Source organism: Chiloscyllium punctatum, chromosome 2 (assembly GCF_047496795.1).
Source record: "Chiloscyllium punctatum isolate Juve2018m chromosome 2, sChiPun1.3, whole genome shotgun sequence".
In the NCBI taxonomy this organism is placed as follows: domain Eukaryota; kingdom Metazoa; phylum Chordata; class Chondrichthyes; order Orectolobiformes; family Hemiscylliidae; genus Chiloscyllium; species Chiloscyllium punctatum.
The window spans coordinates 3,408,505-3,433,259 of NC_092740.1; the positions used below are offsets into that span (position 1 = coordinate 3,408,505).

Sequence of the window (24,755 nt, forward strand, 5' to 3'; positions counted from 1 at the left end):
TGTACAAAACTGGTGTGGCCGCACTTGGAGTATTGAGTACACTTCTGGTCACCGCATTATAAGAAGGATGTGGAAGCTTTGGAAAGGGTGCAGAGGAGATTTACCAGGATGTTGCCTGGTATGGAGGGAAGGTCTTACGAGGAAAAGCTGAGGGACTTGAGGCTGTTTTCGTTAGAGAGAAGAAGGTTGAGAGGTGACTTAATAGAGACATATAAGATCATCAGAGGGTTAGATAGGGTGGACAGGGAGAGCCTTTTTCCAAGAATGGTGACGGCGAGCACGAGGGGGCATAGCTTAAAATTGAGGGGTGATAGAGAGATAGGACAGATGGCAGAGGTAGTTTCTTTACTCAGAGAGTAGTATGGGTATGGAATGCTTTACCTGCAACGGTAGTAGATTCGCCAAGTTTAAGGACATTTAAGTCGTCACTGGACAAGCATATGGATGTACATGGAATAGTGTAGGTTAGATGGGCTTCAGATTGGTATGACAGGTCGGGGCAACATCGAGGGCCGAAGGGCCTGTACTGCGCTGTAATGTTCTATAGAGATGGTCCAGGTAAATTTAAGGTCAGGGTGGAATGTGTTGGTGAAGTTGATGAATTGCTCAACCTCCTCGCGGGAGCACGTGGTGGCCAAACGAATGAGTGTGTCGGTGGAAGGGTACTGTTGGAGAGAGGAAAAAACGGAGGCCCTGGTCATGGCAGATGAAGGTGTAGAGGGATTGGATATCCATGGTGAATATGAGGCGTTGGGGGCCGGGGAAACGGAAGTCTTGGAGGAGGTGGAGGGCGTGGGTGGTGTCTCGAACGTATATGGGGAGTTCCTGGACTAGGGGGGATAGGACAGTGTCGAGGTAGGTAGAGATGAGTTCAGTGGGGCAGGAGCATGCTCAGACAATGGGTCGGCCAGGGTGGTCAGGCTTGTGGATCTTGGGAAGGAGGTAGAACCGGGCAGTGCGGGGTTCTCGAACTATGAGGTTGGAAGCTGTGGGTGGGAGATCTCCTGAGGTGATGAGGTTCTGTATCGTCTGGGAGATGATGGTTTAGTGATGGGGGGTGGGGTCATGGTTGAGGGGGCAGTAGGAGGAGGTGTCTTCGAATGGCGTCTGGCTTCAGCGGTGTAGAGGTCAGTGCGCCCCCTTTATCCGCTGGCTTGATGGTGAGGTTGGGATTGGAGCCTCTTTTAGAATATTGTGTGCAGTTCTGGACAGGGTTCAAAAACAGATTTATCAGGATGTTGCCAGGAACGGAGGGTTTCAGGTATAGACGGGACTAACTCAAACTTCTTTCACTGGAGCCTGGGGTTTGAGGGGTGACCTTATAGGGGTTTGTAAGATCATGAGGGGTATAGGTAAGGTGAATAACAAAGGTCTTTTCCGAAGAATGGAGGGAGTTAAAAACTAGGGGGCATAGGTTTAAGGTCAGAGGAGAAAGATTTAAAAAGGACATGAGGAGCAACTATTTTTTACACAGCGATTTGTTTGTGTGTGGAATGAACTTCCAGAGGGAGTGGTGGATGCAGGTATAGTTACAGCATTGAAAAGGCATTTAGGTCAGTACATGAAGAGGAAATGTTTGGAACGATATGGGCCAGGTGCAGGCAAGAGGGACTATTTTGTTTGGGATTATGATCGGTGTGAACTGGTTGGACCAAAGGGTCTCTTTCCATGCTCTATGCCTCTATGATTGAATGACTATAAAACTGTACCTTCCAGACACCTTTCCCCATTCTCTGTATCCATCAACCCCCTTCCCCTCAACATCCCCTTCCCCTTGACCACCTCTTTCCGTGTGTAAATACTGCCTCCTGCCCACTGCCATCACTGTATCCCTCAAACCATAAAACCATAGAAATGATACAGTACAGAAGGGAGCCCACCTTGTTCACGTCAACTCAAAGACACCCAGATTCCCATCCTAATCCCATCTTCCTGTACATAGCCCATAACCCTGTGGCTTGAACTCCATCTGCCACTTTCCTGCCCACTCCACCAACCCATCTATATCAAAGCTTACAACTATCCAGCTCTACACACTCCATTTTTGAGTCATCTGCAAGTTTCTTAATTGTGCCACTCACGTTCAAGTCCAAATCATTAATGTATAAAACAAGCAGCAGTTATTGCAGCACTGAGCCCTGAAACCGCTTTCTGTTCTCAGGGTGGCTGTTGACCACTACCCTTTGTTTCCTGTTACTAAGCTAACTTCAGATCCAATTTGACACTTTACCCTGTATCCAGTGGGCTCTTACCTTTTTGATCAGTCTGCCAGATGGAGCCTTGTCAATGTCACTAAAGTCCATGTAGCCAAAATCTACTGCACTACCTTCATCCATCGACTTTCTCCCTCTCACTGTTTGGGAGTCTGTAGTGTCCTTCGAGTAATGTGACTGTCCCTTTTTATTCCTAAACTCAACCCATAAAGTTTCAGTTGTTAACCCATTTTGTGCATCATCCCCTCTCATAACTGGAGTTGATTCTGTAACTAGCATTGCTATCCCCAATCCTGCCAATCCTGTCACCCAGTCTATCCTGCCTGCAAACTTTATATCAAAGGACATTGAGCTGCCAATTGTGCCCCACCTTTAGCAATGACATTGTATTGCCTTGTGTTGATCTGTGGCCTTAGTTCACCTGCCTTCTTTGTAATCCTCCTTGCATTGAAGTATAAACAGCTCAACCCGTCCATTTCCTTTGCTGGACATTTCTGAGGCACTGGCTACATCACTAACAAATGGTAACCCTCCCATTTCCGAATCTGAATCTGACCCATCTAAACCTACACTTCAGTTCCCTCTTTCCTGCCAGATTAGTTTCAAACTTCACCAATGGAACTAGCAAAAGCCCCCATCAGGGGATTTGTCCCAACTCTGTCCAGGTACAACCTGTCAGACTTCGCCAGAAACAGTCCCAATCCCTGAAGAATCTAAACCCCTCTCTGGTACACCATTCCTACAGCCATGCATTCATCAGATTGATCCTCTTATTCATGCTTTTTCTTGCATGTGGCACTGGGAGTAATCCTGAGATGACTATGTTTGAGGTGCTGCATTTTAATTTACATCCTAACTCCCTATGTTTAACTTTCAGGTCCTCATCCCTTGTTTGCCTTTGTTGTTGGCACCTATATGTACCATGACCACTGGCTGTTCACCCTCCTGCTCCAGAATGTCCTGCAGCCGCTCTGTGACATCCCTGACCCTAGCACCAGGGCGCCAACATGCCATCCTGGATTCACATCTGTGGCCATACAAACACCTGCCTGTACCCCTTCTTGAGGCTGTGAACTTGGTTGACACTGCTTTCCCCTGGGAGGTCATTCCCCCACCCACAAAGCAGTATATCTCTCTGAGAGGGGATGGCCACAGGGGACCCCTGCACCTCTTTCTTTAGCCTTTTACTTCGTCTGATGGTCATCCATTTCCTTTCTATCTGTGTAATCCTCACCTGTGGTATACCCACCTTGCTAACTGTGCTGTCCATGGTATTCTGAGCATCCCAGATGCTCCACAATGAGTCTACCCACAGTTCCCAGCCCCAAACGGTGGTGAGCCTGTAGTTGTACATGCTTCATGCATACATAATTATCAGGGACACTTATTTCCCACAATGCACAAGTGGAGCGCACCATAGGCCTGAGGTCTCCTGTCATCACCTTTACCCTTTCAAGAGATTTTAATTAAGCAAGGGACTTTCCTTCATTTCAAACACTTCTATTATAATCAAAATGTCCTATCTTTATTGAAGCTAATGTATTATCCTTTAAAATCTGTAAGAAAATGCTCTGCAGGTATCACTTACCAATTGACTGTTTCCGCTGGGGCTGTGTCAATTTCTAAATTGCTCAGATTGAGACTGAGCACCACACTCAGTCTTTCAACTTCACCTAGTCCCGTCTCACCTTGAGCTATTTTCACCCAACTCCAAAGCACTCTCGTTTACCCAAGCAGCGCTCACAGTACAGTAAGCAGCACACTCTCCTTCCTTTCTTTCAACTCTGCACCTTCACCTACCTAATTCCCCTTCTCACTGCCTCCAGTTTATCCCCGTCCTGCCCAATCGACTCTGAATTGATCCCTGCCAACCTATTCCACCACTTGGTTACTGCCAGTTTGATGACTGTTCTTACCATGCTGCAGCTTCATCCACATCGAGGGCCTATACTGCACTGTCCTGTTCATTGGGGCAGAGAGCCACCTTCCTTCCAAGGGGTTCTCTTCTAGAGAGGGGCTGATGCCTTGTGTTAATTGGGTCCTTGATGAGTAAAGGGATCAAGGGTTACGGGGAGAAAGCAGGAAAATGGAGTTGGGAAACATCTCAGCCACGATTGAATGGTGGAACAGACGTGATGGGCTAAATGGCCTGATCCTGCTCCGATAACTTGTGGCCTTTATGGGCTGTGAAGGGTTGGGTTGGGCAGATTGCTGACTCAGCTTTGAGGGGCTGGAGGAGAGATTGAATGCCTCTGTGTTTGTGCTGCTGTGCTGGGCTGTGGGAGTTTGAAGCTGAAAAATGTGTTGCTGGAAAAGCGCAGCAGGTCAGGCAGCATCCAAGGAGCAAGAGAATCAACGTTTCGGGCATAAACCCTTCTTCAGGAATGAGGAGGGTGTGCCAAGCGGGCTAAGATAAAAGGTAGGGAGGAGGGACTTGGGGGAGGGGCGTTGGAAATGCAATAGGTGGAAGGAGGTCAAGGTGGAGGCAGAGAGTTCAGGAAGAAGATTGCAGGTTAGGAGGGCGGTGCTGAGTTTGAGGGATTTGACTGAGACAAGGTGGGGGGAGGGGAAATGAGGAAACTGGAGAAATCTGAGTTCATCCCTTGTGGTTGGAGGGTTCCTATGCAGAAGATGAGGCGCTCTTCCTCCAGCTGTCGTGTTGCCATGGTCTGTCGATGGAGGAGTTCAAGGACCTGCATGTCCTTGGTGGAGAGGGAGGGGGAGTTAAAGTGTTCAGCCATGGGGCGGTTGGGTTGGTTGGTCCGGGTGTCCCAGAGGTGTTCTCTTAAATGTTCCGCAAGTAGGCGGCCTGCCTCCCCAATATAGAGGAGGCCACATCGGGTGCAGCGGATGCAGTAAATGATGTGTGTGGAGGTGCAGGTGAATTTGTGGCGGATATGGAAGGATCCCTTGGGGCCTTGGAGGGAAGTGAGGGGGGAGGTGTGGGCGCAAGTTTTGCATTTCTTGCGGTTGCAGGGGAAGGTGCCGGGAGTGGAGGTTGGGTTGGTGGAGGGTGTGGACCTGACGAGGGAGTCACGGAGGGAGTAATCTTTCTGGAACGCTGATAGGGGAGGGAAATATATCCTTGGTGGCGGGGTCCGTTTGGAGGTGGCGGAAATGACGAAGGATGATACGATGTATCTGGCGGTTGGTGGGGTGGTAGGTGAGGACTAGTGGGGTTCTGTCCTGGTGGGGATTGGAGGGGCGGGGTTCAAGGGCGGAGGAGCGGGAAGTGGAGGAGATGCGGTGGAGGGCATCGTCGACCACGTCTGGGGGGAAATTGCAGTCCTTGAAGAAGGAGGCCATTTGGGTTGTTCGGTATTGGAACTGGTCCTCCTGGGAGCAGATGCGGCGGAGACAAAGGAATTGGGAATATGGGATGGCGTTTTTACAGGGGGCAGGGTGGGAGGAGGTGTAGTCTAGGTAACTGTGGGAGTCAGTCAGTTTATAGTAAACGTCCGTGTTGAGTCGGTCGTCCAAGATAGAAATGGAGAAGTCTAGGGGAGGCAAGCCGCCTACTTGCGGAATGTTTCAGAGAATACCTCTGGGACACCTGGACCAACCAGCCCAATCGCCCCGTGGCTGAACACTTTAACTCCCCCTCCCACTCTGCCAAGGACATGCAGGTCCTTGGCCTCCTCCATCGCCAGACCATAGCAACACGACGCCTGGAGGAAGAGCACCTCATCTTCCGCCTGGGAACCCTCCAACCACAAGGGATGAACTCAGATTTCTCCAGTTTCCTCATTTCTCCTCCCCCCACCTTATTCTCAGTCCCAACCCTCGGACCCAGCACCACCTTCTTGACCTACAATCTTCTTTCTGACCTCTCAGCCCCCCACCCCCTCTCTGGCCTATCACCCTAACCTTAACCTCCTTCCACCTATCGCATTCCCAACGCCCCTCCCCCAAGTCCCTCCTCCCTACCTTTTTTCTTAGCCTGCTGGACACACCCTCCTCATTCCTGAAGAAGGGCTTATGCCTGAAACATCGATTCTCCTGCTCCTTGGATGCTCCCTGACCTGCTGCGCTTTTCCAGCAACACATTTTTCAGCTCTGATCTCCAGTATCTGCAGTCCTCACTTTCTCCTGTGGGAGTTTGAAGGTTGGTTTTTAACATTGTCACTGATTCCTTGGCTGATCTCTTTGTTTGCTGTTAGATCAGAGGAAAGGCTGGTCTCCATCCACTCCCTCCCTTCCCTGACTCGTTGCTACGTTATGGGAAAGCTCGGAGCAGTTTCTTCAGACCGGGAGCTGGGGGCGATGCAAGCTCTGATGCAGTCTCCAGCGCAGTAATCTGTGAGTACATTACCACCAGCTGTCTCCTTGTTTTCCCTTACCTTCTCTCCTGATACCCTTGGTGTGATGTGACATCCACAGACACCAACAACGCTCTGCTGCTCACCTGCTGGATGTCGACAGGATATTTAGCCATGAGCAAATTGCAGCCTAAGCCTGATGTGTCTTCCCCAGCAGCTCCGGCCGGGATATGACAAAGCACAGTGTGGAGCAGGACCCTGCACTAGCTCTCGCTCCAATTCTTAAACCAAGGCTGCACAATCTCACCAAGCATCAGCCTTCTTGAGACCCAGCTGGGCAAGTGGACCTGGTTGACTACATACTACTGACGATATAAAACCTAGCAGCAGGAGGCCATTTAATCCATTGAACCTGCTGTCTATTCAGTATGGTCATCACTAATATTTCCCAACATTATCCCTTTATACCACTGAGCTAATCAACGTCCTTACTTTAGCTTATAGCACTGTGATTTATCCATGACTACATGTCCAATGCAGTCTGGGGTAGAGAATTCCAAATGTTCATAACCTTCTCAGGAAAGGGTTTCTCCTCATCTTGGTTATAAGTGGTCCCACTTTATTTTGAAATTATGTCCCCTAGACTCCCATGGGCTCTAGATTCCCATCCAAGGGAAAGTACAGATAAAACCTAACTTGAAGTAATTTTTAGTTTTTTTAAAAATGTATTCATGTCAGACAATCTGGTCCAGGCTGCCGTCCCCCTGAGAACCCATCACCCTCACCAGTATTGAAAATTGAAAACAGATTAGCAAACAGATTCGGCTCAGGACAAACAGGGTCTCCTGCATTGCACTCATTCTCTCTGACTGCCTGGCGGTTGCCCATTCCCTCACTGCATAGACAATGCTAACTGTCTGCAGATGCTCTCCATGCTGTCCTCTACCTGTGAAGGTGCAGCAGAGACTCCAACCAGAAACCAGAGCTGAACACAGTGACACTTCCTGCTAAGGTCCTTGTCCAAGTTACATGCTGGGTCCAGGGTTTCCTTTGCAGCATGTACACTCCACATGGCTAAATTATCTTGTTTATTACAATTAAAGGAAGTACGGTACTTACCCATTACTCACCAATTAGCTTCCTCCAATTCGCAGCCTGAGGCTGAGTTGTGAAAAGAAGTAAAAGCGAGGAGCTTCCTTCTCCTTTTCACTGATCTCCTTTCCTCATCAAACTCTCAGTCCTCTGGAATGGGCAATAAATGCTAGCTTAGGCAACAACATTCGCATCCCATGAATAAATAAAAAACAAACTAAAAATTACTTCAAGTTAGGTTTCATTTCAAGTGTCTAGATTAGAGTGGTGCTGGAAAGGCACGGTAGTTCAGGCAGCATCCAAGGAGCAGGAAAATCGACATTTCGGGCAAAAGCCCTTCATCAGGAATAGAGGCAGGGTGTCTGCAGAGTGGAGAGGGGGGTGGGGAGAAAGTAGCATAGAGTACAATAGGTGAATGGGGGTGGGGCTGGTATAGATGCTCTCTGAGAGTAACTAATTATTGAAGAGTTGACTGTTAGAACTGGATTCCAAGAGTTTGAATTCAGTTGTTTTTTTTTTGCTGTTGCATCAAAGAGGCCTCTGTCAGTGCTACCTTGTCTTGTCCATATGGAGGACAGTTGAGAGTTAACCAAATTGCTAAATTAAAGAAGAATTAGAGGCTACCACCTCTGGTAGAGTATGAGGATCAGACGGTGAGTAACAACACAGGATTTTGCAACAATAGACAGCACTTACCATTAGACTAGGTTTTTTAATGAATTCAAATACCGCCAACTCCACAGTGGCAATCCAACCCATATCCCCAGAACTTTAGCTCAGGTTCTAGGCTTCTAACGCAGTGACATTACCAGTAGGCCACTGCCTCCCGTGTTAGTAACCCTGAGCAGGGGCTGGGGATTGCTTGTTTTGTCGAAATGGAATATTGAGCCAGTGGAAGGTGGTAAGTGGACAGGCAGCTCCGATCAAAGGACAAACCAATCCAGCACGTCCTTGCTGCTGTTGTGACTTCTTCTCCTCTTCAGAGCCTTCTCTGGGGAACTTCTAGTGGCAGCTTCCTCACAAGCCCTGGGCTGACAAAACGATGCAACCCTCCCAACCCCTTCCTGCTGACTAAATGCTGGTGCAGCCAGACAATTTCTTGTCGTATGGGACATAGTTAGTGATGTTGATTTTTAGCTGACTTTATGTGGTGAGGAGCTGATTCACATCCCAGCCTGCCCCATGTATCATATCCAGGATGCTTGCAGTCCATTCCTCCAGGTCTGCCATTAGGTACTGTTGAAATTCAATGTCTTATCCCACTTTCTGTCTTCAAGGTTACTGTATTTTGCATGAGTATGGCTTGCGGGTGCACCTCACTGAAGGCAGTACTGGAATTGTGTGTCAGTCAGAGTGAACCTGCCTGCCACCCCCACACTCTCAGGCCCCCACACTCAGTTACGGGTACTAGATCATGGACAAGCTTGAGGAACATGAACAGGGTTTGTGAGAAGAGTAGTTGTGTGGATGTAAGAGAGAAGTATGGAAGAATCGCACAGGTTGATGAAGTGGCAAAGTAGAAAGAGAGTGAGATATCTGGGAAAAGGGATTCCTGGATAGGGATAGGACAGCCTGGAGAGTGGTAACAAAGAGAGATTACCAGATGCTGGATATAAATCAGTGCTCACTGTCATCATTATTGTCGCTGGGAATGATTGACAGCAGCACTCACATTGTGTAGCGCACAGACTGAGCTGTGGCAGTGCTGCCTGAAGGCTGTCATTGTAACATGCACTTGTGTCTTTGCTTGGCAGGCTGTTTTCGAGACCTCTGTGCATTGTGCTGGATGTTCCATGTCCGTGAAAGGCTGAGTGAGAGCTGTCGCAAATATCAAAAAGCCAGAGACAATACCAGATCCTCTCAGGTACTTTCCCTGACCCTGATGCACGGAGCTCTGAGAATAGAAGGAATGAACATCTATGCCTTTTAAGGTGTTTGTTATGGTGTTGAGCTTTGTCTGGGAGCTGCCTGTTAATTCCTAGAAATGTAGAAACTAGGAGCATGAAGAGGCCATTCAGCCCTCTGTGCTGCTGTGCCCCACAGTATGATCATGGTTGACCCTGTATCTCAAAGCCACAACCCTGCTTTCTCCCCATACTTTTACACGCTTTTAGTGTCTAGAAATCTAGCTGTTTCTTTTTAAAATATATTCAGTGACTTGTTAGAGAATTTGACAAGTTTACCACCTTTTATGTGAAGACATTTCACAGCAGAGGCAATATCCAGAGACCCAGGTAGTGTTCTAGGTCACAAGTTTGAAGTCAGCAAAAAAACCTGCAATTAAGAGTCTAATGATGACCATGAAAGCATTGTTGATTGATTGAAAAATCTATCTGGTGTTTATATGTGACTCCAGTCCCATTGCAATGTGGGTGACTCTTTACTGCCCTCCAGGCAATGAGGAATGCAAGCCCAGCAAAATTCTCCTCATCCCAGTGTGAAATGGCTTATCACAGCCTGAGACTGTATCCAGCATTGTCCTGCCTTGTCAGAACTTCACTGAGTGAAACTTGCAAAGAAGAGTGTTTCTCTGTTCATAAATGGTGCCAGACCTGCTGAGGGTCTTCATCCCCTTCTGACTGACAAACTCAGGTCAAAAGAAAATGCTCATCAGGTTTCTGTACTTAACAGAAAATCATTGTTCACGATAAGCAGATGGTCTTTCATCCTTGGCCCTGAGGAAATCTGAATTGCTGACTCATTTCTCTATATTACATCAACTGAACCACTTTTAAATTCCTTTTTCATAAACAGACACACAAAGGTAGACATAACATGGATATTAACAACAACTAAAATCAAAAGAAATCAGGGAAGTACATTTCAATAGCACCAAAACAGAGGATGCTGGATAAACTCAGCAGAGCTGGCAGCATTTATGGAGAGAGAACAGAGTGAGGTTTTGAGCTCGGTAACCCTACCTCAGAGGTTATAATGAGGAGCTCTTCTTCTCAACCTCACCCCTTTGCCTGTGGCTTGGTGACTTGAAGGTTAAATTGCCACCAGTCACCTTTCCCAACGAGAGCTGGGACTATGACAACTTTATCTCACTTTTGGTTCCTTGCTATTGACACATGGTGGTTTGCACACCAATGCTGTTTTATTCACTGGTTGAGAATTGGTCCTTTTACTATTTCTGAAGGCATTTAGTTCTCCTTGAAGAGACGATTGTGATAAAAGGTGAGTAGATGCCAGCCAGTTGTTCTGGAGATTTTTTGGTATTGATACACAGGAGAGAGAGAGAGAGCTTTATTGCAGCTTTCACTGCATAAGTTATGTTTCCCTGCTGCATTGGCACCACACAAGCCATGGTCACCTGGTTAGGAACCAAGCAAAACATTTGTTTACCTGAGTTCAGACCCATCCGCTCCATTCTGTCTCATAGAATCTACAGTACAGAGGAGGCCCTTTGGCCCACCGAATCTATCCTGTGAAAAGTACACTACATCCTACACAAGCCCCATTTTCCCACACTACATTCATAACCTTGAATGTTATGACGTTTCAGGTGCTCAACCAAGTGCTTTTTAAAGGTTGTAAGGTTTCCTATCTCAACCAACTTCTCAGGCAGTGCATTGTACATCTCATCACTCTCTTGGTGAAAGTGATTTTCCTCAAATCTCACCTCAACCCACTGGCTTTCACTTAAAGATTATGCCACCTCGCTATTGACCTTTTAACTAAGGGAACCGCTGCTCTCTATTCACCTTGCCTATTCCCCTCATAACCTTACAAAGCTCTATTAAGTCTTCGTATCCTTATCTCCTTGCACTCTCACAGTTCTGGAAAATGTACAACATTGTATACACCTCGCAGTGTGCTCCAGCAAATGTGATTTTTTTTATCGATATAACTGCAGGATCACTTTGCCTTGTCTCCCTGGATTAAAGCACCATCTTTCTTTTTTAAGTCCACATTCCAAAAATAAAAAGATATGGACTTTACAATATCCACAAACATCCATTCGCTCCATTACAGACACTAAGTAGTAGCACTGTGTTCTATTTACAAGATGCACTGCAGGATTTCACCAAAGGTCCTTAGACAGGACCTTCCAAACCTACAGCCACTTCTAGAAGGCTAAGGATAAGGATTAGGACAGCAGATACATGGGAACAGCATCACCGGCAAGTTCCCTCTAAGCCATACAGCATTCTGACTTGAAGTTTTATTAGGATTATTCAGTCAAAAATCGTTAGAAATAGAGAATGTGAGGATTGCAGATGCTGGAGATCAGAGTTGAGAGAGTGGTGCTGGAAAAGCCCAGCAGGTCAGGCAGCATCCGAGGAGCAGGAGGATCGACGTTTCAGGCCAGAGCCCTTCATCATTAGAAGTTGGACTTTTAGCCCATCAGGTCTGCTCCACCCTTCAGTGAGATCACAAATGATCGAATAATCTTCAAATCCACTATCCTGCCTTTCCTTTTGATTCATTTATGATTAAAAACCTGTCTATCTTAGCCCTGAGTATACTTAACAACCCAGTAGCTCGACTACCATCTGTAGTAACTGGAGTGATTGTAACGAGCTAAGCCACTGGACATCATAGAATATGAGTTCCCTGATTTGAGCTGTTAATTGGGTCCAGTCAGGGAGATCTGGCTGATAGAAAAGGATGAATGTCAGGGATATAGATGTTCTGAAAACTGACTCAGTAAGAAGCAGTACCATGCATCTGAAAATAAAAAAGTGATTGATGATGGGATTCTGGCCTCTGAAGAGTTAATTCATTGGCGATGAAGGTAAACCCTGATCCTGAAGAAACTCGCTCGCAACAGTTGTTTTGAAGTTGGATATAAAACCGTTTTAACATGATGTCTTTGTTGGGAAGCTTGGCATGTTGGATCCTACTATTGAGGACCAGGCCCAGTCACCCTGGAAAGAACGGGGTATTTTTTTCTGGGCAAACGACATTATAGCAGATGAAAAATAAGTAATTCTTCTGAAAGCCTTGTGTTATGACACGGGGTAAACCCTCCTGCTTAATTTAAACCAGCAACTCAGAAAAGATTTATCCTGTGCAGTAATCTGTGAAAATTCAAGAGGCCAAGAACTATTTAAAGTAAACATTAACCACTTGATTTCTTAAAGTACAACAGAGAATAATTAGCTAACAACTATTTACAGCTCCTTCCTCTAAACAATCTTTTATCTTCCCTTCTATAGTACTAGTCCAATAAAGCCCCCGAGTGAAATTTACCAAAAAACTCAAATTTCAAAACCAGCCAGCTGTCAATCGGGCTCTTGGTATCTTCCTGTGTAGATTTTTTTCTTCTTAGGGATTTCTGTTTGACAAGTCACTGATCGATAAAGGTACCTTTAAGAGAGCTGTGTTTTGGGCAGTCTGTACATGCTGGTGGCTTGGCAGTTCGCTCTCAATTGTTCACGTTTTCCTGGTCTTATACCCCCAGAGCTTCAGATTATGTCATTGGTTTTTAATTTTGTCAGTATGCTAAATACAAGCTTGGTTGGCCCTAGCTTTGGATGAAATAATCGAACAAACTATCATGCTTTTAGTGATGGCACACTGTGATCCCAAGAATGACATGTAATCCCTCCCCATATGGTATCAGGTTGGTTTTAGCTCATTGGTGGTCCCCTGGAGAGAAACGCCCAATAGCTTATGTATTCAGGACTTTGGCTAATGCAGAGCGTAAAATCACCCAGATAGAGAAATAAGTCATATTTGGAGTCAGGAGGTTCCACCAATACCTTTATGGGTGAAAATGTGTGATAATCATGAACTCTGCTTCAAGAGGACAAGGCAGTGCCGCCCATAGCTTTGGGCTGCATTCAGTGATTGGCTGTAATGTTGAGTGCTTGTGAACACCGTCTGGGAAGCTGAGTACAAATGTGGATGCATTGAGCTGTCTTCCATTAGCAAAGATATCACCTATGGTACTCCCAATGGAAGATTCAATCATGACATTGAATTTTCTAGACACATTCCAGTCACAGCTAACAATATCAAACTTTGCTCACAGAAAGATCCAGTCCTTTCCAAATTGAAACAATTGGTACTAATGGAGAAAACCAAAGGGTCATCGCAGCTAGAATTGAAAACTTTTTTGGAGATGGAGAGACCTGCTCATGGTAAAAACAATGACTGCAGATGCTGGAAACCAGATTCTGGATTAGTGGTGCTGGAAGATCACAGCAGTTCAGGCAGCATCCAAGTAGCTTCGAAATTGACGTTTCGGGCAAAAGCCCTTCATCATAGAGGATGCATATTGTTATGGGAACAAGAGTGAATGTCCCAGGCAAATGTTGCCATAAAACACTGGCTGAATTCCACCAGGATCATCCATAAGCCTCCAAAATGTCAATGTTGATAAGGAGTTGTGTCTGGTGGGCCGGCTTGAACGCAGATATAGCTGTGTTGGTGGGACAATGCCCAGAGACAAAATTGACCTCCAGCAGCTTCCCTGCACCCATGGGAATGGATGGATAAACCTTGGACCAAGTTCCATGTCGACTATGGAGGGGGTCCTGTCATGGGTTCAGTTATTTTTGTCATTATAAAAGCCCATTCAAAGTGGCTGGTTGTGCTGGAGTCCACTCATCAAACAGTGAGCAATGATAGAAAAACATATGGAGTCTTGGAAATATTGGTCACAGATAATGGGTCCTCCGTTATCAGCAGAGGCTTTAGATACTTCTTAATCTGTGATTCTATGATTAAATTTAATGGGAATTCAAAATTCTAGGATTGTTCCATCCCACCCATCATCCAATGGCCTGTTAGAAAGAATGGGTCAAACTTTGAAGGCTGGACTGATGAAGCAGCCAATAGTCTCACTAGATATCGAATTGTCATGGTTCTTGTTGATTATAGTACCACCCCACTGCAGCTACAGGAATAGCACCAACAGAGTTGGTAATGGGAAGAAGACACCCCACCAGGCTAAATCTGATATTCCCATACATGGGGGAAGGTGAAACAGCATCAATGCTGAACCCAAGACTTCACCAAACGAGAGGGACAGTTTGATACAAGGGACAAAGTTCAGTGCAAGAATCAGGAAAATGGCTTCACATGGTCAGAGGATTGATCGATGTGAACTTATAAAATTCGGGTTGGTGTGACTGTCCTGAATAAGCATGTGGACTATTTGAAAGCTGCAAATTCTCAGCCTGTATGGGAGCACACCTTACCCTGCCCCTAGGAGCGTTCAGAAATCCTCCAGGGACTCATTGATTTACTGTCTCCATCAAACATTGCTGAGTCCTCTGAATCAGAGATGGACATGATGGAAGTAGCCACCATGACACTTCTCCCTCTGGGAGAAGGGAGTGAAAGTGTAGCAGGGCACTCCAGGCACAAGAGGCAAGCTCGCATCATTACACACCTCCTCGATCACATTCCAAGTTGGAGGAACCTGACCTAGTGTTGAAAAGAAACAGACTGCACTGTGTTCGTGGACTCGGGGGAGGGATATCGTGATTGTTATGAGGTCAGCCAGCTGGACATCATAGAGTACGAGTTCCCTATTTGGGGCTGTTAATCTGGTCCAGTTAGGGTAAACTGGCTGAGCCACAAGGATACTGGGACCCTGAATGTCTGACTTAGTGAAAGGCTATTGTCAAAGGCTATGCATTTCTAAATAATGATGATTGGTGATGGGATACTGGCCTCTGAAGAATTATTTCACAAACAAATTCCACAGATTTACTTGCCTCTGAGAGAAGAAAATCTCCTTCATTTCTGTCTTAAATGTGCAATTCCTTATTCTGAGATTATCTTCTCTGATCTTAGACTCTCCCAAAAAAACCTGTCTGTATCTACCCTGCCAAATCCCCACAGAATCTTGTATGTTTCAATGAACTTGCCTTTCATTCCTCTAAACACCAGTGAGTAAAGGTGAATCCTACACAATCCCTCCTCCAGACCCAGGCAGCTGACTGAAAATTCTTTGGACAATCTCCAGTGTGAGCAAAAGGACCCAAAGCTGTTCATTATATTCCAGTTGTGGTCTGACTCGTGACTTGTATAGATTTAGCAAAATCTCCTTAGGTTTATCCTCCATTCCCTTTGACCAAAGGCCAGTGTTCATTTACTTTCCTTCTGACCATTGAACCTTGGATGCTAGCTTTTACTCATTCACAGACAAGGATTCCTCTGCTCTGCAGCTCTTGGCAGTCTGTATCCATTATTTAAATAACTTTCAGCTCCTCTATTCTCACTGCCAAAGTGCATAACTGCACATTTCCCACATGACATTCCACCTCCCAGGATTTTACCATTCACTTAACCTGTCTGTGTCCCACTGCAGACTATTTGTGTCATCCTCAGTACTTGCCTTCTCCTTTATTTTTGTGTCATCTGCAAATTTGGCGAAAGTGCATGTACTTCCCTCATCCAAGCCATCAATATATAATAAATAAGCATGGCCTCAGCACTGTTCTCTTTGGTACGCCACTTGTTACGGATGTCTTCCTGAACATGCCTCCCTTATCTCAACTCCATCTTCTGTTTGTTAGCCAATCCTCTATCCACACTAACATTATACCCACCTTTTCTCTTTAATTCTGTTTATGACCACCTCAAAGAAGTCTGTTATTTGAAATTCTTTCATGGGATGTGGATGTCTCTGGCTGGTCCAGTCCCTAACTGCTGATCTGATGACACTGCTTCACCCTGATTGGCTGAAGGGAGAGAGAGAAGTCACAGTCTTCTGACCTAAAGGCCTGCCTTAGTCTCACTCCATTTAACCTGCTGGATGGTTAAGGGAGGAGCTGTTAGTTTTCTGAGGTGTTCTTCTATCATTATATCAGATGGCTTTTTGTAACAATAACTGAAAGTGGTTACGCAATCGTCATTAGACCAGCTTTTTATTCCAGACATTATTGAACTAACGTTTCACCATCTGCCATGGTTTGAACCCATCTGCACAGAGTATTAGCCTATGGATCCTGATCACTGGTACAGTGATATCACCTGCTCCTACTGTGCTTTTCCAGCGTCACTCTAATCTAGACATCACCATTACACCCACTGCCTCACTCTGAAACTGCTGGGCTGTATGAAAAAGGGAGGAGAGTGATCAGCTAGGTCGTGTTCCACTGGGGCCTACAGCAGGAGATCAGAGTAATCCTGCCCTGACATACTCATCTGGTGGATCAACAAGTGGGCTCACCAGTAGATCAACTGGACTCCCATTCTAGACCCAACAAATCTCTATATATCTTTCAGTCATGATTAATGACAAGACTTTCTAGCCCCAGTGGATCCTTTATTGCTCCAGGCCCAACAGATCACCATGCCAAGTTCAGTGGATCACACTGTTCCTTTTCCCTATTCAGTCAATCTCATCCTCTTCCTTCTCCTACCTTCAGCCTCAATGGATCAAACTCTAAACCCTTCCCTCAGTCCCACTGGATTAAATTCCTTCCCCTTCCCTCAGTCACTCTGGATCACTCTCTTTCCCTCGGTCCCACTAGATCAATCTCTTTCTCCTCCACCCCCCCTTGCCTCAGTCCCACTGGATCACTCTCCCCCCTGCCCTTAGTACCACTGGATTACTCCACCTCACCTTCCTCAGTCCCACGGGATCACTGCTGGTTAATCTTTCAGTGGGCAGTAACCTCAGCTTGCTTCGTGTTGCTGGGATCTGCTGTTCAGAGATCTGGTTCAGTGCACGTTCATACACCTGTCTCCCTATCAGCTGTGTTCATTCTCAAACAGAAAGTTTCCATCGGTCCTTCATAAATCACCTTCTGATGGAATGCTGGGTATACCATTGATAATCACATCCCATAATCGAATGAAGGAATAAAGAGGGGTTTCCAATATAATTGGCACTGACAAAGTTACCTTGATATAAGATGATATGTCTAGTTAAGGGTGGACTAGTTACTGATATTATTCACAATGCCTGTATTTCATGTGTTTGTAGAACTACGAGGTGACAACAGATTATGATGCTGCTGTGGTTGACCACTGTCTGAATTCCCTGGAGTGGGCTTGTCGAATGCTACCCTTCGCTAGGTTCATGAATGTGGAGGAGTTGGTGCAGGACATCATCCTCAGCTTGGTTAGTGAGCTACCTCCAATCAGAAAGGTAAGAACACACCTCAGAAAAACAATAGGCAACTGGGAAAGGAGGGAAGATGCTGAGGTGAGGGCAGAGGCTAGGATTACAGAACATGACCATCATCCCATCATGTTCAACACATTACTATTGTTGAACCTACATTTGGGAGGCTTGATCAGAAATAAATACAGAGCAGAAACTGAGAGTTCTGAGTCAAGTCGCTCACCTTTTTTTCATTCCTGAGATGTGGATATCTCTGGCCAGGCCAGTATTTCTTGCCCATCCTTCATTGCCCAGAGGGCAGTTAAGAGTCACATTGCTGTGGTCTGGAGTCACGTGTAGGCCTGACCATATAAGGATGGCAGTGTCCTTCCCTGAAGGGACATTGGTAATCAGAAAGCAACAATCAACAGTGATTACATGGTGACTAATAGAGCACTGTTTAATCCCCGGTTTTATTGAGTTCAGATTTCACCACTTGTCATGATAGGCTATGAACCCATGTCCCAAGAGCATTGGCCTGGTGGATCTGGATTACTAGGAGAAAGTGAGGACTGCAGATGCTGGAGACCAGAGTTGAAAAATGTGATGCTGGAAAAACAGCAGGCCAGGCAGCATCCAAGGAGCAGGAGAATCGACGTTTTGGGCATAAGCCCTTCTTCAGGAATCAGATCTGGATTACTAGTCCAGTGACATTAATGCCATCCCATCCCAAAGCCTGTCCATCATCTACAAGGCACAAGTCAGGAGTTGGATGGAATACACCCCATTTGCCTTGATGGGGGCTGCTCCAGCACACCAAAAAAACAAATTGACTGGCATCCCTTCCATCACCTTAAATTTAATTCACTCCCCCACCGACGCTCAGTAGCAGCACTGTGTACCATCTACAAGATGCACTGCAGACATTCACCAAGGCTCTTCTAATAGCATCTTCCAAACCCACAACCACTTCCATCTAGAAGGACAAGGACAGCAGATATATGGGAACCACCCCCTTCAAGTTCCCCTCTTAGCCACTCCCCATCCTGATTTGGAAATTTATTTCTTCAGTGTCATTAGGTCAGAATTCTGGAATTCCCTCCTTAAGGCCATCGTGGATCAACCTAGAGCATGTGGATCTTCCTATAGCAGTTCAATAAGACAGCTGACCACCACCTTCTCAAGGGCAACTGGGGATGAGCAATAAATGTTGGCCCAGACAGAACCACCCTCATTCCAGAAAATACTGGAATGAACATGGTGGTGGCGGAGTGTATGGGAATGATTCTAGCTGTATTACTATTGGGTATTTTGCAGCATGCTCTGTTTGAGCTGACCTTACTGCGGTGTGCCCTGTTTATTGTAGGTTGCTGAGATCTTGGTCAAGGCCTTTCCTGATGTGGAAGACGTTCGAGTGCCTCTCAGGGATAAATATCACTCACTGCAGCATCACCTACGTCACAGCACAGTACGAGGTGAGATAGTGCAGCCTGGGGAATCCAGCCTCCACTCTCATTGTTCTCTGATACACACGAGTGGAGCGTGAGCGAGTCCTCCTTTGGAATGGTTGATGGGGTCTAGTGAGTCTCCTGACAGTGGTAAGAGTCCAGGCTGGGTGGGACCTAACGTCGACCTTCTGGTCCAAAGGTGTGGACACAGCCATGACAACACCAGAGCTCAGACAGCTGAGTGATAAAAATCTGAAATAGACGGGAGGCTTGAAACAAAGCAATACAGTAGGCAGAGAGTTTAATGATGAAAAGATTTCTGAGATTGAGAGAGGAAGCCAGGGAAGAGTTTCACAACTGAGAGAGAATTCCAAAATACCAAATGTTGTACTTTTTGCTAATTTATATAATGATTATCACAGTATATACAGACTTGTTAATTTTGAACCTTGGTGGGAGAGGAAGCATTTATAAAGAATCATTTAAGACAAAATTTAAATCATTTGGGCAAATATAGGTTAGTTAAAGAAGCCAGTAGAAACCTGTCACAGCAAGTTGTTGGAGGTGATGATAAAATGTAGCTTCATGGACAGTTAGTGAGGCAGGCATTGATTAGGGATAGTCAGCGTGGTTTTGTGCAAGGAAAATCATGTCTCACAAATGTGATTGAGTTTTTTGAGGCAGTTATCAAAAAGATTGGTAATAGCAGAGCAATAGACACTTTTTTGGATTTTAATAAAGCCTTCGACAAGGTTCTACGTGCGGACTAATTAATAAAGTTGGTCACATGGGATTCAGGGTGAGCTTGCCCATTGGGTACATAATTGGCTTAACAACGGGAGACAGAGAGTAGTGATGGAGGGGTACTTTTCAGACTGGAGGCCTGTCAGCAATGGTGTTCCACAGGGATCAGTGCTGGGTCCTCTTTTGTTTGTCATTTATCAAAATGATTTGGATGAGAATATAGAAGGAATGGTTAGTATATTTGCAGATGACACCAAAATTGGTGGCATGGTAGACAGTGAGGAAGGTTTCTAAGATAACAAAGGGATCTTCATCTCTTCAAACAGGTGAGTATAACTGTTTAAAACACTTAGCACAGGCATCAGGGCCTCCATTTGCTGAGAGGTATGAGGGAGGAGTGAAGGACTGCTGGGAAGGTGAGCGTAAAGCATTTCTTTTTGAAAAGAGCGGCGAGGAGAGAGGGCAGAGAGAAATTAGGGCTGCTGGGAATTTTTTTAAGTGGGTGAGATCTAAACGCGAGACCCTACACGGTAGGCCCTCCTCTAACCTTACTAAGAGTCAGTAAGTTTTCAGGTTTCTCATTTTTTTTCTTCTCTTCCTTTGTTTAGACCTGTGTGGGCTTTCAGAGTAACGGGTTATGGATGTTAGGGCAGTTGCATGTTCCTCCTGCAGAATGTGGCAGGTGAGAGACACTTCACATGTCTCTGCCAACTACATCTGCGGGACGTGCCCCCAACTCCTGCTCCTCGAAAACCGAGTTAGGGAACGGGAGCTGGAGTTGGATAAACTACAGACCATCCAGGCGGCTGAGGGGGAAATTGAGAGGATGTACAGGGAGGTGGTCACTCCCCAGGCACAGGATAAGGACAGCTGGGTTACTGTTGGGGTGGGTAAAGGAAAGAAAGGTCAGAGCAGGGATCCCCTGTGGCCGTTCCCCTCAGCAATAAGGATACCGTTTTGGATACAGCTGGTGGGAACAGCCTACCAGGGGAAAGCCATAGTTGTCAGGTCTCTGGCACTGAGCCTGGCACTGTGGCTCAGAAGGGAATGGGGAGGAAATAGAAAAGTGCTAGTGGTAGGGGATTCAATAGTTAGACGGATTGACAGGAGATTTTGTGGTCACGAACGGGACTCCCAGAAGGTATGTTGCCTCCCTCGTGCCAGAGTCCGGGATGTCGCCGATCGGGTTTACAGGACTCTGAAGGGGGAGGGTGAGCAGAAGTCATGGTACATATTGGCACCAACGATATAGCCAAGAGAAGGATTGAGGATGTGAAAAGTGACTACAGAGAGTTAGGTTGGAAGCTGAAGAGCAGGACGAGTTGAGTAGTGATCTCAGGTTTGCTACCGGTGCCACGAGATAGTGAGGTGAGGAACAGGCAGCGAGTGCAGCTTAACACGTGGCTGCGAGGCTGGTGCAGGAGGGAGGGCTTCAGATACCTAGACCATTGGGATACCTTCTGGGGAAGGTGGGACCTGTATATGAAAGACAGGTTGCACCTGAACTGGAGGGGCACAAATGTCCTGGGTGGGAGATTTGCTCGTGTGATTCGGGAGGGTTTAGACTAGTTTGGCAGGGGGGTGGGAATCAGAGCCACATATCTGAGAGGGGACAGTTGCAAAAGGGGCAGTGATAGGATGTAGTGAATCTATCAGGAAGGTTTCTCACACGATGAAACAAAGGGATTGATTAAAGTGTGACTGCTTTAATGCAAGGAGTGTCTGAAATAAGAGTGACAAACTTAGAGCATGGATCAGTACTTGGAACTACGATGTTGTGGCCATAACTGAGATGTGGGTTTCACTGGGACAGGGATGGTTGCTTGACATTCCAGGATTTAGAACATTTAAAAAGAACAGGGAGGGTGGAAAAAGAGGAGGGGTGTAGCATTGTTAATCAGAGAGTGCATCACAGCTCAAACAAATGAAGGTTGTTGAGGAAGGTTTGTCTACTGAGTCAGTATGGGTGGGAGTTAGGGACAGCAAGGGAACGGCCACCACATTTGGGGTTTTTACAGACCCCCCTAATAGCAGTAGAGAGATTAAAAACTCACAGACGAGCAGATTTTGGAAAAATGCAGATGTAGCAGGGTTGTTGTTATGGGTGATTTCAACTTTCCCAATATTGACTGGAACCTCCTTAGTGCAGATGGTTTGGATGGAGCCGTTTTTGTAAGGTGTGTTCAGGTGAGGTTCCTTACTCAGTGTGTAGACAGACCGACAAGGGGAGAGGCCATTTTGGATTTGGTGCTCGGCAATGAGCCAGGACAGGTGTCAGATCTCACGGTGGGAGAGCACTTTGGTGACAGTGACCACAACTGCCTCACATTTACCATAGTCTTGGAGAGGGAAAGGCGCAGTTACCGAGGGAAGATATTTAATTGGGGAAAAGGAAATTATGATGCTATCCGACAGGAGTTGGGAAGTATAGACTGGGAGCAATTGTTCCACAGAAAGGGCATAGCAGACATGTGGAGACTATTTAAGGAGCAGTTGTTGCGAGTGATGCACAGATTTGTTCCTCTGAGACAGTTAAAAAGAGGTAAGATTAAGGAACGTTGGATCACGTAAACAGAGGAGCTTCTCTTCAAAAAGAAGAAAGCAGCTTACGTAAGGTGGAGGAAGCAAGGATCTAGCACAGCTTTAGAGCATTACAGGCTTGCTAGAAAGGAGCTTAGTAAAGGACTGAGGAGAGCCAGGAGGGGGCATGAGAAAGGCTTGGCAGGAAGGATTAGGGAGAACCCAAAGGCATTTTCCTCATACGTGAGGAATAAGAGAATGATCAGGGAGAAGGTAGAGCTGATCAGGGAGAAGGTAAGGCCAGTCAGGGATAGGGTAGGGAACTTGTGTGTGGAGTCTGAGCATATAGGGGAAGTCATAAAATGAGTTTTTTGCTTCAGTTTTCACCAAGGAAAGGGACCTTGTTATAAATGAGAACTTTGAGGAGCTGGGATACAGTCTTGACCAGATCAAGATTGATGAAGTTGATGTGCTGGAAATTTTGGAAAACATGAAAATTGATAAGTCCCCAGGGCCAGACCAGATTTATCCGAGGCTGCTCCGGGAAGCGAGAAAGGAGGTTGCTAAGCTGCTGGCGAGGATCTTTGCCTCCTCACTCTCCACAGGAGTTGTACCGGAGGATTGGAGGGAGGTGAATGTTGCTCCTCTTTTCAAGAAGGGGAATAGGGAAATCTCTGGCAATTACAGACCAGTCAGTCTTACATCTGTGGTCAGCAATGTTTTGGAAAGAATTCTGAGGGATAGGATTTATGACTATTTGGCAAAGCATAGTGTGATTAAAGGCAGTCAGCATGGCTTTGTGAGGGGCAGGTCATGCCTCACAAATCTTATTGAGTCCTTTGAGGAGGTGACCAGACAGGTCGATGAAGGTCGAGCAGTGGATGTGGTGTATATGAACTTCAGCAAGGCATTTGATAGGGTTCCCCATGGTAGGCTCATTCATAAAGTCAGAAAGTATGTGATACAGGGAGATTTGGCGATCTGGATTCAGAATTGGCTGGCTGACAGAAGGCAGAGAGTGGTTGTAGATGGAAAGTATTCTGCCTGGAGGTCAATGTTGAGTGGGGTCCCGCAGGGCTCTGTTCTTGGGCCTCTGCTCTTTGTAGTTTTTATAAATGACTTGGATGAGGAGGTTGAGGGGTGGGTTAATAAATTTGCAGATGACACAAAGGTTGGAGGTGTTGTCGATAGTATCGAGGGTTACTGCAGGCTGCAGTGTGACATAGACAGGATGCAGAGCTGGGCTGAGAAATGGCAGATGGGGTTCAACCTGGATAAATGTGAAGTGATGCATTTTGGAAGGTCGAACTAGAATGCTGAATATAGGATCAAAGACAGGATTCTTGGCAGTGTGGAGGAACAGAGGGATCTGGGTGTGCAAGTACATAGATCCCTCAAAGTTGCCACCCAAGTAGAATAGGGTTGTTAAGAAATCATATGGTGTTTTGGCTTTCATTAACAGGGGGATCGAGTTTAAGAGCCGTGAGGTTTTGCTGCAGCTCTACAAGTCCCTGGTGAGACCACACTTGGAATATTGTGTCCAGTTCTGGTCGCCCTACTATAGGAAAGATACAGAGGCTTTGGAGAGGGGGCAAAGAAGGTTTACCAGGATGCTGCCTGGACTGGAGGGCTTGCCTTGTGAAGAAAAGTTGAATAAGCTTGGACTTTTCTCTCTGGAGAGAAGGAGGAAGAGAGGTGACCTGATTGAGGTGTACAAAATAATGAGAGGAATATATAGAGTCAATTGCCAGAGACTTCTCCCCAGGGCAGGATTGACTAGGATGAGGGGTCATAGTTTGAAGATATTAGGAAGAAGGTATAAAGGAGATGTTAGAGGTAGGTTCTTTATGCAGAGAGTTGTGGCTGCATGGAATGTGTTGTCAGCTGTGATGGTGGAAGCAGAGTCATTGGGGACATTTAAGCGACTGCTGGACATGCACATGGAGAGCAGTGAGTTGAGGGGTGCGTAGGTTAAGTTATTATATTTTACATTAGGATTAAATCTCGGCATAACATTGTGGGCAAAACGGCCTGTTCTGTGCTGTACTTTTCTATGGTCTATGTTCTAAATGGGTCAATGGGCTGAAAAATGGTAGATGGAGTTCAGTCTGGATAAATGTGAGATATTTCATTCTGGTACAACAAACAAGGGTCAGGCTTATACAGGTAACGGTAGGGCTTTGGTAGTGACGTAGAACAGAGGGACCTCAAGGTTTAGGGACATAATTCTTTGAAGTTTGCGTCACATATGGACAGGGCGGTTAAAAAGGATTTAGCATGCTTGCCCCAGTTCTTTGAGTATAGGAGTTGGGATGTTCTATTGAGGCTGTACAGGACATTGGTGAGGCCTCTTCTGGAACACTGCGTCCAGTTCTGGTCACCCAGTTATAGGAAGAATATTATTAAGCTGGAAAGGGTTCAGAAGAGATTTACCGGGATGTTGCTGAGGATGGAGGGTTTGAGT

At 46.1% G+C, this 24,755-nt stretch overlaps 1 protein-coding gene across 7 annotated transcripts in view; it reads left to right on the forward strand.

The window, feature by feature from the left end:
- The window catches only part of cplane1 (ciliogenesis and planar polarity effector 1), a 254,280-nt gene that overhangs the window by 74,522 nt on the left and 155,003 nt on the right, over nt 1-24,755 (forward strand). For all 7 annotated transcript variants that reach the window (XM_072592860.1, XM_072592875.1, XM_072592868.1 and 4 more), the window contains 4 exons: nt 6,374-6,512; nt 9,319-9,428; nt 17,460-17,624; nt 18,946-19,054. In XM_072592860.1, the coding sequence (XP_072448961.1) occupies nt 6,374-6,512; nt 9,319-9,428; nt 17,460-17,624; nt 18,946-19,054 (523 nt within the window). The remainder of the gene's footprint in view (nt 1-6,373; nt 6,513-9,318; nt 9,429-17,459; nt 17,625-18,945; nt 19,055-24,755) is intronic.